The sequence below is a fragment of the Myotis lucifugus genome, unplaced genomic scaffold, assembly GCF_000147115.1.
Source record: "Myotis lucifugus unplaced genomic scaffold, Myoluc2.0 scaffold_185, whole genome shotgun sequence".
Taxonomy (NCBI): Eukaryota; Metazoa; Chordata; class Mammalia; order Chiroptera; family Vespertilionidae; genus Myotis; species Myotis lucifugus.
The window spans coordinates 1,366,366-1,380,856 of NW_005871233.1; the positions used below are offsets into that span (position 1 = coordinate 1,366,366).

A 14,491-nucleotide genomic window follows, 5' to 3' on the forward strand; every position below is an offset into this window, starting at 1 on the left:
GTGAACCGAACAAGGCAAGATTGTTCAAAGCCTCCACAGGTTGGGGTGCATCTTGAGAGGATCTCCTGCAATCTTGTTTCCATTTCAAACCATGGGGGTGGGGTAAGGGTCTTTGCAGAGAGGGAGGCAGCAGTGTGGATATGTGTGCTCACACAGTTCAAATGGCACTTTATTTATTACTAGGGGCCCAGTGCACGAATTTGTGCACCTTGAACTGTGGGCTGCGAGACTGCAGTGGGCACAGAGGCGGGTCTCGGCCCATCCTCTGCGCCCCTACCTAGCCCCTCCTGCTGCGGCCCCTGGTCTTCTGTCTGCTGGCAGCTCCCACTGCTGCTTGCACCCACTGATGGTGCCAAGCGATTGGGGCCGGCGCCAGCAGCAGGTGCAAGTGGCGGCTGCTGCCCCAGTTGCCCCTCAGGAGCAGGGGGAGGTGGAGAAGCCCTCAGGGATGATTGGGGCCGGCAGCCGCCACTTGCACCTGCTAATGGCGCTGAGCAATAGGGACTGGTGCTGGGCACTTGCAATGGGTGCGAGCAGTGGCTCCAGTGCCAGCAGCAGGTGTGATTGCCAGGCGGGACCATGGCATGTGAGAGCAAAGAATTTTCAGTAACCACCGGAGGCTGGCCCCGATGACAGCAACAGGTGCCCCGCCTTGGTCTGGCACCCCTGCTCACCTGCTCCACCATCTTGCTGTGGTCGACACCTGCCATGTTTCGCGCATGCCCCCTGGTGTTCACGCACATCATAGCGACTGGTTGTTCCGTTGTTCAGTCCATTTGCATATTAGGGTTTTATATAGATAGATTTTTTTTTTTAAAATCCTCACCCTAGAACATGCTCAGAGAAAGGAAGGGAGGGGGGGTGGGGGGGAGAGAGCCCACAACCCAAGTATGTGCCCTGACCAGGAATTAAACCAGCAACCTTTCGGTGTGCAGGACACGCTCCAACCAACTGAGCCATACTGTCCAGGCTCATCTGGCACTTCATGCTAACCCTGTGTAAGAGGCTTTAAAGCATACTCCCCCCCCCCCCCCCCATTTAATCTTGCAACAACTACAGGAGGTAGGTTCTGGTAAGTTTATCCTATAGAGAAGGAAAATCAGGTATAATAGGTCAAGTCACTTGATTGGAAACACAGAACAAGTAAGCCGAGGAGCTGGCATTTAAACCCAGACTTGTGCCCCTTCAGAGCATGCAAGTATAATCCAGGCAGTGGAGCTGCCATTGAGACACTTGCTCAGCCATGCTTGCAGACCAGGTGCCTAGATCTTGGCCTCAGCAGAACACCAATAAAGCTTGCCCTCTGGGAACTGCCCTCTCAGCCGTGAGATGTGATTGGCCACTTTACTGCCCAACAGCATCTATCAGGCACATGCAAGATCAGAGGCTCAGCATCCCCTTCTCATTTCCTGCCCTAGCCCTGCCTGCTACTGCCCTTGGCTTTACAGGTCAGCTGAGTTCCACGTGTACTCGCTGCCCACCACTGAGACCAGCTGTGCTTTGGGCATTATAAAAATATGTGAGATGTGAGGGGTAATTCCTACCCCATGGGAGTGTGCACATGTGCACGGAACCTCCAGTGAGATCCAGACGAGGAGGAGGCTGTCAGAGAGATGCTGAGGGCTGTGTACCAATGAGGGCTGGCAGGGCACAGAGAAAGTACTCTGTGGAGGAGGCAGGCAGGATTTCAGGAGAGGCACAGGGACGTATTGAGAACATTTTTTGAGCACCTGCTATGCGCTCTACAGGCATTGTCACCTTGAATCCTCACACTGGCCGTGACCCCAGTGCCATCTTCATCATCACGTTACAGATGAGGAAGCAGATGCTAGGATGGGTAACTTGCCCACATGAGAGGTGTAACCAGCATTCTAGCCCTGGTTTGTCTGAATTCAGAATTGTATAGGGCAGCCGTGGTCAAACTACGGCCCGCGGGCCGGATCCGGCCCGTTTGAAATGAATAAAATTAAAAAAAAGACCGTACCCTTTTATGTAATGATGTTTACTTTGAATTTATATTAGTTCACACAAACACTCCATCCATGCTTTTGTTCCGGCCCTCCGATCCAGTTTAAGAACCCATTGTGGCCCTCGAGTCAAAAAGTTTGCCCACCCCTGGTATAGGGGCAGTGTGGGAAATTTGGTAGGGAAGGCAAATTCATACATTCCTTAATGAGAACCTGCTTGGTGGCCAGAGCTCAAAGTAGCTCACGGCTGTGGGAGGCAGGAGACAATGCATAATTGTTGAGAGATCAGACACAGAGGAGGGGACATCCAGGTCAGAATCGGGTCAGAGCAAGCAAGTTGGTGCAGGCACCCCCCGAGGAGCTGCCTTTCAGGCTGATTTGAGGAAAAGGCAGTTGCTGGCTAAGGTGAGGCAGGAACAAGGCAATGAGAACAGCCTCAAACAGGAAGGGGCTTTCTGTCTCCTAGGCGGAGGAATTCATAGTTGTAAGAGGCAGGCGGGGGAGTCCTGGGCCACCGGCAGTCCATCCCATCCTGTCCCATGCCCTCCCCTCCCTGCACTCAGGTTTGGAAGGAAACCTCTTGTGGTCCCCATTGTAGTACAGCATGTTAATTAGGCAGCTTCTTTGTCTGGGAATGACCCTGTGTTGAGTCTCTGAATGAGCAGGACTGGTGGCATTATCAGAACACATAGTGTTTGGCCAGAGGCTCCTTGGAAGCCCCTCACCCCCACGTGACCTCTGCCTGTGCCTGTACCTGGGCACGGAGTGTGTGCTCTTGCACATTCCTGGCTGTCTGCCCACGTGCACACTGACCCCTGCAGAATGAAGAGGGTAGAGATTCCTATGAGAAACTGGGTGGGGCTTTTCCCAGACCCTGCTTCGGGAGGCTGAGTGGGCCGGTTTCCCAGAAGGAGTCTGGGCATGTCCACCTTAACTGGTGTGACATGCTTCCCTGGCGCTGACATCTGATAACATGCCCCAACCAGCAGGGGGCTGAGTGGCTGGCCACCACCAGAAGGCCAAGTGCCTTGTATTTGGGTGTTCTGTGTTCAGGTTTGGGCTTCTTGTCTATGGCCCTCTTTACCTGAAAACTCCCTTTCACCTTCCAGCATCCTCATGCCCACTGATCCTCAGAAACTTCCTCCTCAGAAACAGTTGTTTGACTGGGGGAGGCGGGGGCCTGCCTCCCACTTGCCTGGCATCCCTCTCTAAGATACATTGATCTTAAGATTTGGAAGGGTGGGATGTGGAATGTTCCCCAGGGAATAGAGGACATGTGGCCGATAGGAAAGCAAACTGTGAGGACGTGCACAGGGGAGGTGCTTGCTGGTAGGCCACTCAAAGCTCCCAAGGGACACTAACATAAGGAAACCTTGAATTTATAGGAGGCTTTACTTTTCCAGCTGTTTTCCTGTCCCAGGTCATCTCTGTGCCAGAGATGGGGAAGTGGCTGCCCAAGCTTCTACAGGGCAGGTGGGTGGAGGCAGTACTAGCTGGTGCTTGTGATCTGGCCAGTCCACTGGATGAATGAGGGCTGGCCGTGTCTGCCCAAGAGAACATAGCTCCACAGCAGCGGTCACCAACCGGTAGTCTGCGGACCACTGGTGGTCCACGAGGTCCGAAAGGTTGGCGGCCGCTGCTCTACAGGAGCAGGGCCCCTGCCTCTTGTTTTCACACTTGGGCCTGGTACTTAGTCAGATAGGTTTGTGTGATTGAACAAGCAAACCACAGGTTGTGGCACCTCTGTCTGCTACCTGTGCTAGGCTTAGGATGTCTCGGAGCGGGCACTTGTTCCAAGGGTGGCAGACTTAGGTTCCAATCTATGCTCTCCACTTTTCACCTAGGTGTTTGTGCAGTGGGTCTGTTAATTACCCTGAGCCTCAGTTTCCTCAGATCAACCTGCTAAGTTGTTGTAATGATTAGAAACAGTATATATAAAGGGTGAAGCCCAGGACCATGGCCCAGCCCTTTTGCTAGAAGCCCCAACAGCCATGCTGACCCTCCTGGCCACTCTCTGCTTTGCTTCCCTAGACCTTCACAGCCTGGTGCAATTCCCACCTGCGGAAGGCCGGCACACAGATCGAGAACATCGACGAGGACTTTCGAGATGGGCTCAAGCTCATGCTCCTCCTGGAGGTCATCTCAGGTGAGACTCCTCTCTCATGAAGCACACCCCACCTGGAACCGGGTACCTGTCACAGCAGGCCCCAGGACATGGCCCACCCCATCTGTCCTGTTGCTACTGGGAAAAGTAGCAAGTTGCTATATGGCTGAAGTAGCAGTGTGTCTGAGCATAGGCCTTTGGGATGGGCCCAGAGTGCTGTGGCAGCCCGTTCTGTGGCAGCAGTGGGACCCTAGAGCTTTTCTTTTTTTCTCTTCTTTCTCAGGTGAGCGGTTACCTAAGCCAGAGCGGGGCAAGATGAGAGTGCACAAAATCAACAATGTGAACAAAGCACTGGATTTCATTGCTAGCAAAGGAGTCAAGCTGGTCTCCATCGGGGCAGAAGGTGAGCTTGGATTGGGCAGCTCAGTTTCTGACCTGCAAGCTCTGAGGCCTGACCTCTGCCTCAGAAGTTGTGCTGATGGTAGAACACTGGGTGTGCTTAAAGCCCCGATATATCCTCAACAGTGACCACAGTGATTGCCTCAATGTGACATTGGGCCCACAAGTTTCCCCTCCCCTCCCACAGAATAATCCAGTGCAAGACTGAGGAATCTAGTGCCCCTGATCACGCAGGGCAGGCTTCCTCTGCAGGGAGAGGAATGGCTTTGACTTGTACCCTGGGGACACTGACAGACAAGTGACATGGCATCTCTCTGTGCCAGGAGCACATTTGCCCTTAGGCCCTGCCTGGTATCTGTGGGCAGGAGGGGATGCAGAGGTAGAAGGGCACTCGAGGCCCAGTGTCAGTGCACTGGGGCAGGGAGTGCAAGCCCAAAGGTCAATGACCAGACTTTGCTGGCTACATGGCCTGGGAGAATTTGTCCTCTGACTGATTACCCAGGATCCTTCTGTGCCCCATGGGGATTCTCAGGACTGTAACTTTCTACTTCAAGCCCTCCTACTAGAGCAACAACGTGCTGTCCCTCTAGCAGCGGGTTCATGTCTTGTGGTCACAGGCACTTTTGGAGACTAGGTGAAGCCTGATGGAGTTCAGCTGCTCCCCATCAGCCTAGACTCAAAAGTTCTCATTAGTCAGAGCAGTTTCCCTATGCACAACATCCATGTTGTCCCAGCATTTCGAAAAACAAAGAAAACTAATTGCCATTAGTGACAGTACTCTGAGAGTTTGGCCAAGACTCTAGGCCAGAGTGCCTGTAGAGAGTTCCAAGGCTTCCCCTGCCCCTGCTGCCCTGGGACCTCTCCAGAGAGGGGTGCCAAGCCTTAGATACCACAGTTGGAGTAGTTGGTGTTTGTTTAAAAAAAATCAAAGCCCAAAGATTTAATTAGGCCCTGAGATTTTCTGTCCTTGCATGGATCTTTCCTCTTGGCTACACTCCAGTCTTCTGCTTCTCACAGCTGCATTTATTTTGCTCAAATTCTATTTTGTAAATACAGAAGGGGTTAGAGGAGAGGCCCGTGGCAGTCATCAGTTTTCATTTGGAGAAAAACTCAGGCTAAAAACGTTCTTTTTTCATGTCCAAATTAGTTCACTCCCAATTCTGTGACCCTCAGGCCTTAGACAAAGCTGTAGAGCAGCCTACTAGGGACATTCCGAGGGCTTTGGGATACCTGAGAACCCCAGCCCCCACACTGCCCTTATCTCCCTGTCCCTCTAAGGATCTACACAGTTGTAGGAGCATTGCTTCCTTATGGGGGTTAGAAGAGGGAATGAGTTGGAGGCACAGCTGCAGTTCCGAGAAGCAGCTGGTGGAAGTGTAATGAGAAAAGCCATCTTCTTCCCCTCACAGGAACTCCCTAAGCCCTCCGTGACCAGCTTCCCCATGTAACCAGCTGGGGGTGGGAGCTGTGGCCTCCTCTCCAGATTGCCCATCCCCCACCTCTGGGTGTCTGGCACTTGGGAGGAATGCAGCTTAGATTTCCTGAATGAATGGCTGCCTTTGCTCCACACTGGGAAGCCTCTGCCTGGTTTCAGAGTCTGGGCTTCTTGGCTGGGAAAGGGCCTGCAGACACTGTTCTTCCTCTGCCTCCAGGCTGCAGACGACACATATTTTCTTATCCTGAAACTAAAGCCAAAAGCTATCCTCAGCCATCAGCCCATGGCTTCAATTGGGGAGTTTCCCCAACATTGCCAATAGAGTCCCCACCCCTTTCTCTTGAGTCAGTGTGTCCTTGGGGAAGGTTGGGCCCCATCCTGTGGATGACCACGATACCCCCTTTTTAAATCAAGCCCATCCTAGAGCTCTTGAGGATCCGTGAACAAGATCTCTTGAAGTGTCCTATTCTTCCTACCCTTTCTCCCTGCATCTTGTGTGCCAGGGTGTGTGGGGGCAGAGGACATTTAAAAGACTGCCAAAGGCACGTCTGGCTGATGGGCTCCTCCTGGATGAGGCCACTTGTACTTCTGTCACCCAGCAGTGGACACATGGTACCCTGAGTGCTGCAGAGATGACTTTCTCTAAGTTGCTGAAGCTAAAGAATGTGTGGTCCAGACCCTTCTCTCTCACTCCCAGACGTTTCAGAGAGAAGTTGGTTTTTGGGTTCTGTGTCCCTACTTTCCTCTTCCTTCAACAACATCATATCTTTCTCAAGGGCCAGGGCCAGGTGCTGGGGATGCAGTGGTCACAAAGGCAGACAGTGAACAAGTAAACCAACCAAGAAATACATGGTTCCAATTGGCAATCCGTATGAGGGGAAGAGCAGGGTGGTGGGGAGAGGGGCCCTGGGATGAGTGCAGGGAGCACCTTTAGACATGTTCAGGGAAGCCATTTTGAAGAGGTGACAATAAGCAGAGGCTGACAGGATAAGAAGGACTTACCATCTGAGAAAGGGGGTTGAGGGATGCATTTTTGTTGGTGGGCAGAAGGTGTGAGGTCCTTAAAGCAAAAAAGAGCCTGGCTTGCCAAAAGGACACAGCTAAAGAGTGCTGGGGAGGGAGAAGGGCAAGGTCACCCAGGGCAGACCTTGTAAGCTGGGCCTCAGAACACGGGCTTCGTTTGAGGTGTAGGTGAGTGACACAAATCTGATGCAGTTTTTAAAGGGACCATCCTAGCTGCTGTGTGGAGGTGGATTGCAGGGGCTGGTGTAGGGCGCAGTGCATCAAGCTCTGGAGGAGACAACAGTGGCTTGGGCAAAGGTGGCAGCATTGGGCTTGGAAGGAAGTGGACAGGTTCTCAACAAACAGTAGTGCAACATGCACCTACTAGTGGGGAGACGTGCCCATAAAGCCTGATGGAGGTGTCAACAGAGGGCTGGGAGCAAGCTTCGGGGAGGAGCAGTCTTTTAAGCTGGGTCAAGGGAGCCCTGGCTGATTTTGCTCAGTGGAAAGAGCGGCGGCCTGCAGACTGAAGGGTCCCGGGTTCGATTCCAGTCAAGGGCACATGCCTGGGTTGCGGGCTCCATCCCCGGTGGGGGGCATGCAGGAGGCAGCTAATCAGTGATTCTCTCTCATCATTGATGTTTCTATCTCTCCCTCTCCCTTCCTCTCTGAAAGCAATAAAAATATATTAAAAAGAAAAAGAGAGAGAGAGAGTGAGCTGGCGTGAGGGAAAGAGGCTTGCATGGCCAAGGACACACGTTAAGAGGCTTTGGACTGTGCTTCCCAGAGTGTTCAGGGGACATCTCCAGGGAGGGTGGTGGAGGGTAGGCCTGGGCAGCTAACTTTAAGTGGGTTGGGAAGGCTGCCCTGGGATAGGGGGCTCTCAGTCTGGTTTAACAACCTTCTCGCCCTTTGCCCCCGCCCTGCACACAGAGATCGTGGATGGCAACGCAAAGATGACGCTGGGGATGATTTGGACCATCATCCTCAGGTTCGCCATCCAGGACATCTCGGTGGAAGGTAAGAGCCAAGAGTCCTACTGACAGCCAAAAACCACTTTCTCCCTACCCAGGTTCCACCTGAGTTGGGAGAGTTAGATTAGGATTTCGGGCATTTTGTCTTCATGCTTCAAGGCTCATCCCTGTTTCCCAGTGTCACTTACAGGGCCTGGCCATGTGCAGGAGTGGTTAGTGGAGATTCTGGCCCAGGCTGTAGGTGAAGGGATCCCCCTCGAAGCCACCCAACTCTGGTATCCACCCAGAGTACTTTGCTTTCACAGCCTCTGTCTCGGTGGACCCTCACATCACCCTCATGAAGATGGCATGATCAGCTCCAATTTACAGCCGAGGAATCTGAGTCATATAGACATTAGTCAGAGTCAGGCCTGGCCTGGTTCCCCTGAGCGTCAGCACCTACCTGTTTCCACTCTCCGACTTTTGCCTCTGTGGATCTGGAATCAGTCCAGGCCATCACCAACTCTTCACTTTGTTCAAGGAGAGGCCGAGGCCAGGATCAAAGGCTTCTTTGATGATGTATCCTGGCAGTAAAAGGCACAGGCCTTGTGGTCTGAAACATGGCACAGGTTCAGACCTTGACATTATTCTGTCACTGCCATTTCCTGGGGTGACCCTGTGTGAGTCACTTCTTGGGGCCATGTGTGCTGATCGGTGGTTAGGATCAGCAGAGGCCTGCCCATGTCTGGAATGGGAGGGGCTGTTGCTACCGTCACTGCTGCTGCTGCTCTGTCTGGTGGCCTGTCCCTCAGGTTCTGCTTGAACAAGAAGAATGGTTTTGTCTGAGCCAGTGCTCAGTGTCTTTGTGTGTTTTGCAGAGACCTCTGCCAAGGAAGGGCTCCTTCTCTGGTGCCAGAGAAAGACAGCTCCATACAAGAATGTCAATGTGCAGAACTTCCACATCAGGTGAGCGCCAGCAGCCCCGAAGCCCAACTCATTCCCTTGCTTCTTCCTGGGACCTGAGGCACTATCCTCCCTCCTGCCTTCTTTTCCTGTGCTTTCCTCATGATCTGTCAGTTGCCAGCCCTCCAGGAGTCCCTTCCCCTGACACTGACTCCTGTGAGCTCCTTGTAAGGTCCCTGTGTCCTCTCCGAGGAGGAGGGGGAGGGGGAGGGGGAAGAGAGGTGGTGGTGGTGAGGTCGGCAGTGGCAGTTGCCTCACCGTCCTGGGCTGAAGGCTTTAAAGGCCGGTTCTATGGCCAGCCTTATGACTCTTCTTCCTCCACAAGCAAAGTGATTCTCTAAAGCAACAACAAAGCTCTTTTTTTGGTTTTGACCTCTCAAGAGAAACCCATCCCTAGAGATGCTCGTGAATTGAGTGTTGGGGAAAACGTACTTTGTCCATTCTAGTGAACAAAACCCAGTCAGCCCTGTGATGAACCTGCTCTCCCTTGTGTGAGAAGGAAAGGAGACGTGTCCACAGTTGCCAGGACACAGGCAAACACGGTCAGCGTCACTTGAGATCCAGTGTGACCGGAGGCAGGGTGGTCCTGAGGTCAGGTCCAGTTTGGCCCTGTGATTGCACCCTCTGAGCCTCTGGTGTCCTCCCAGGGTGGACGGACGAAGGAGGGAGCACACATAGGAATGAAGAATGGGGCCTCAGAGGATCCACAGATTTCTTCTGTGCCCCCAGTCTCTCCAGGGCCCCAGCATTAGAGGTTGGGGACCTTTCCATTGTACTCTGCTACTAATAGCAAACGGTCCTGCCCTTAAGCTCCTCTGTGTGTCTCCTTCCTTTTCCTGCCACCAACTCACTGGTCCTCTCTGTACTTCTTGTTCATTTATTTATTCAGCTAGAGGCCTGGTGCATGAATTCATGCACCAGTGGGGTCCCTCAGCCTAGCCAGCGGGATCAGGCTGAAACCGATTCTCCAACATCCCCCAAGGGGTCCCGGATTGCGAGAGGGAGCAGGCCAGGCCGAAGGACCCCATTGGAGCTGGGGAGGGACATGGGAGGTTGCCCAGCCGGGGAGGGACCACAGGAGGGCTCCAGGGCGTGTCCAGCCTGTGTCGCTCAGTCGGACCCCAGCAGCAAGCTAACCTACCAGTCGGAGTGTCTGCCCCCTGGTGGTCAGTGCACATCATAGCGAGCAGTTGAGCGGCCTTAGCATATCATTAGCATATTATACTTTGATTGAACGGACGACCAGATGACTGGACAGTTAGCATATTAGGCTTTTATTATATAGGACTGGTAAATAGCTATGCAATGCCTAGTACGTGCCGAGAGTGGGGATCCGGCAGGACCAGAATGAGTCCCTACCCTTGGAAAGTTACACTGCAGCAGAGGGGACCCCTAGCTGACAAAGGTGCAACTAAACCAACACAATTTCAGGTAGTGAGAAGTGCTATATAAGCTAGGACCACAAAATAGAGTGAGGTGATAGAAAGTAATTGGGAGAGTACCTTGGTCAGGAGTGGCCTTCCTGAGGAAGTGTCATTAAGCTTGACCCTAGAAGGAACCAGCCCTTAGAGGATTCCAGAAAGAAAAATGTGACCAGTCTAGCTTGTGACCAGTTGTCATTTTGCCTCGCAGAGGCCCTCATGCCAGCCACATCCTGGCATTTAGCCAGCCTGTGGCCGTGTCAGCCAGGGTGCGGAGGTCACACAGCGCAGGCACCGGCCTTCCGCGGTAGGCCGTCTCCCCTCATTGGGCCTGTCCAGTTCATTGGAGCCTTGCATGTGCACATGCCAGGCCCTGGTCTAAGTTTCCATATTTACTTATTTAATCCTCATGACAACCCTCATGAAGTAGGCACTGTTATTATCCCCATTTTACAGACATGGAAACGGGTAGCAATTGTAGGACTTGCCCATAGTCACGCTAATAGTAAGTAGAAGAGCTGGGATTTGACCCTGTAAGTCTCAGCTCCAGCAGTCAAGGTCACAGCCACCCTGCCATACCATCTCCCGGCAGAGCCTGGCACACACACTAAACCACCTCAATAAAGGGGAATTGATCGTTGCTGTGGGTACCCGGGGCCTTTCTGAGCTCCCATTACAGTGCGTGGACACCCTCATAACCTTGGCCTTTCCACCCCCAGCTGGAAGGACGGTCTTGCCTTTAATGCCCTGATCCACCGGCACAGGCCTGAGCTCATCGAGTATGACAAGCTGAGAAAGGTATGCATCTTGTGTTCCCCTCAACAGTCCACAGATAACCTGTGTCTGACCCTAACGCTGGATCACGTCCCCCAAGTCCATCTATCGCTGGTGTTCAAAGCTGGATTCTGTGATCAGATGGGCAGGCTGGAGATCCTAGTGCCAACTGTCACCAGACCCCCTGGCTCAGTTCTCACCTCCCTTGCTCCCCTCAGAGACTGTCCCCTTCTCCTTCCATGGGCATTGTAACCACCAGGGTTATTTTAGGGCCTGACCAACCATGTCTTCTAGCTCCCCTTCCTTAACTTCTGGATTCTGGAAGTATTCCCTCTTGTCCATGGGGAGGAGGGGTAAGGCATTCCAAACCATCACTGCTAGCAGACATTTCCTGGCAGGGTCCTGATCTACTTTGTCTGTACAAAGCTTGTGACCCTATAAGCCCCTGCCCTAGGAGTTCCCCAGCCTTGTGGGGAAGGCAGGACAATGTATCCAGAGCAAGCCAGCCACATGAGGCCATGCACAGGTCTCAGGCTGAATGGGCTGGGGAGGAGATAGGGCCCGACAATACTGCAGAGGGGAGGATGGCACACTTGGGCTGTCATGATTGGGAAGGACCCGTGGAGGAGTGGCCAGCCTAGAGCCAGAGAGCAGGCATTCCAGGTGGAGGGGGCACGGGCCTCATTGAGCCCGTTCAAGCCACAGTGAGTAATGGAATTGGGCTCTAGCTGGAAAGCAGTAAAGACACGTGAAGAAGGGTCTAAGTCAAGTGGGCTTTAATCCCATAGCAGTGGGAGACAGCATAAAGGGATGGTTCAGAGGGGTTGGAACGTAGAGATTCTCAATTTGCTCCCCCCAGCCCCCAACCCAGGGCTGTCTCAAGTCTGGCCAACTAACTATCAGGGGTTCAGGACAGGGAGCTTAATCTGGGGTCTGGATAGTTGAAAACTATAAGAAAAGAGCACATTTTTTCTGGAGAAAAGGTCCCTAGTTTGTCCAGCAGGATTTCCAGAGGCGTCCCTTTGGGTCGGAATTGACTATCCAGGTGGCCTCCTCACCCTGCCAGCAGCACAGGTGGCTGAGAACTGCCTAAAAAGTACCCTTTCCAGTCCTAACCCCTCCCCAGATCCCTTCCTTTTAGGCCAGCCATGGGTCCCTTTTGTTTCTGGATCCTGCCCCTGACTGAGTTCTTCCTCATTTCCCCAGGACGACCCAGTCACCAACCTGAACAATGCCTTTGAAGTGGCAGAGAAATACCTAGACATCCCCAAAATGTTGGATGCAGAGGGTACGTACATCCCTTTTGTTCAGTCAACACATTGTTTCGTGTGTGTCTTATGATAACTTCAGACAACTGGCAGAGCCAGTGAGAATGGCTGAGAATCTGGGTGAACCCGAGACAATGTGTCTCCAGGGGAACCAAAGCAGGAGCAGCCTGCGCAGGCCAGACATGCTCAGGGATAGAGCAGGGTGAGGAGTGGGGAAGGGGGAGCTTGAGGAGGATTGACTCTGGGGGCTGCCGTAGCCCTGCCTGACCCAGTCCCACACCTGGGGGAAGGCAGGGAGCAGGTGGCCAGGGAGGAAGCAAGGCTTCTACCTACCCTGCCTGCTGTGGTTCGGAGTCCAGAGCCCACCCGTTTGGAGTGTTTTGTGTTTTCCTTTTCTGGCTTTTCTCCATTTCCCAGCCATGCACCACCCAGCCAGGATCCATGCCTCTGGCCTCTGGTGGCCCTTGGGGGTTGACTATCCAGAAGCCCCTTGAGACCATTCTCAGAGAGAGGAAATGGCCTCATTTTAATCCAGTTCCCACAGCTGTGGCCTTTCTAAAGACCATGGGGATGGAGGGGCTGAGGGTGTGGCTAAGCCTGCCAGAGTCACCAGGGGTCACTGAATCAGCTCTAAGGGTCCTTCTCCTGGGATGTCTGTGGTCTTGGGAGCCTTTGGATCCTGGTGAGTGACCATCCCTTCCCCCCACCGCTACTTGGGCAGTTTAACCCTTGTCATTCACTTGCAGACATCGTGAACACGGCTCGGCCCGACGAGAAGGCCATAATGACCTATGTGTCCAGCTTCTACCATGCCTTTTCGGGAGCGCAGAAGGTACCGGGCAGGGCCAGGCAGGCCCACCTCGCTGCCACTGCCCAATGCCACTGCTGCCTCTCGCCTCCCATGCTCACCTCATTTCTCTTGCAGACGGCAGTGGCCTCTCCGACTAGAAGCCATACCCCAGCTCCTTGGCATTGCTGCCACCCTTTGCTCACACTGTCTATTGAGTGTCCAGTCTGTGCCAGGCTCTGTACTAGGCACTGAGAGTATAGTGGTGACAGTCAAGCAGGGTCTCTGCTTTCATGGAATTTCCATTCTAGTGGGTGAGGCAGACAACAGGCATATTCACAGATCAAGTAATTTCATGTGATAAGCACAGTAGAGAACATGGGACAGGGTGGTGGGACAGAGAAGCCCGAGGGCTGCTTTAGCTGGGGCCATCATGGGAAGCCTCCGGGGGGTGACGTGAACAGCACTTGGAGTGATGAGCAGGAGCTGTCATGTGAAGATCTGTAGGAAAAGCATTCCAGGCAGAGGGTAGAGCAAGTGCAAAGGCTGTGAGGCAGAAATAAGCGTGGCTTATTCAAGGAATGGCTGGAGAAGAGTAAGTGAGGTGCAGGTGCAGAGCCAGGCTATATAGGACTACTGTAGTCTAAGATCAAGAATTTAGGTTTTAGCCCTAGCTGGTTTGGCTCAGTGGATAGAGCATTGGCCTGCGGACTGAAGGGTCCCAGGTTCGTTTCCAGCCAAGGGCACATGCCTGCAGGCTCGATCCCTAGTAGGGGCGTACAAGGAGGCAGCCGATCAATTATTCTCTCTCATTGATGTTTCTATCTCTTCTTCTCCCTTCCTCTCTAAAATCAATAAAAATATATTTAAAAAATCATTATTAAAAAAAAAATAATTTAGGTTTTATTCTAGGGCCCCAGGAAACTGTTAAGTGGTTTATGTTGAGCTGGCAGAAATGATCTTACATTTTCAGAAAGGTCAGTTAGGGTTTAACCCCTCTAGCCCCAATGGCTAGTGTCACAAATCCAGGCCTGGTTAGAAGAGGAATCCACCCCCTTCCCTCACCAAAACCTTAACAAAAGGGCCCGCATCGCCAGAGCCAGGGTTTGGCTTCCAGTCCAGAGCAAGCGCTATTCCTCCTGCATGAGCCTAGGGCCCTGTCCCGGCTGCCCTCCCTGCATCTTTCACTCTCTCCTGCTTCTCTCTCTTTCTCTCTCTGCGCAGATATTGTAGGCACTCTGAGGCCAGATGAGAAAGCCATCATGACTTACGTGTCCTGCTTCTACCACGCTTTCTCGGGGGCTCAAAAGGTGAGCTGGGGTGGGAGCACACCTGGCTGCTGTGCCTAGAGGCTTGCCCTTGCCCTCCTCCTGTCCTCACCATCCATCTGTGGTTGGCCAGGCTGAGGACTGACCCGG

General features: G+C 53.1%; 1 protein-coding gene across 1 annotated transcript in view; it reads left to right on the forward strand.

Annotated features, from left to right (window-relative positions):
• ACTN4 (actinin alpha 4) overlaps positions 1–14,491 on the forward strand; it is a 79,386-nt gene that overhangs the window by 46,401 nt on the left and 18,494 nt on the right. The window contains 7 exon segments of the mRNA XM_014462598.2: positions 3,999–4,113; positions 4,355–4,474; positions 7,841–7,927; positions 8,739–8,826; positions 10,964–11,042; positions 12,225–12,306; positions 13,033–13,118. Coding sequence (XP_014318084.1) covers positions 3,999–4,113; positions 4,355–4,474; positions 7,841–7,927; positions 8,739–8,826; positions 10,964–11,042; positions 12,225–12,306; positions 13,033–13,118 — 657 coding nt within the window.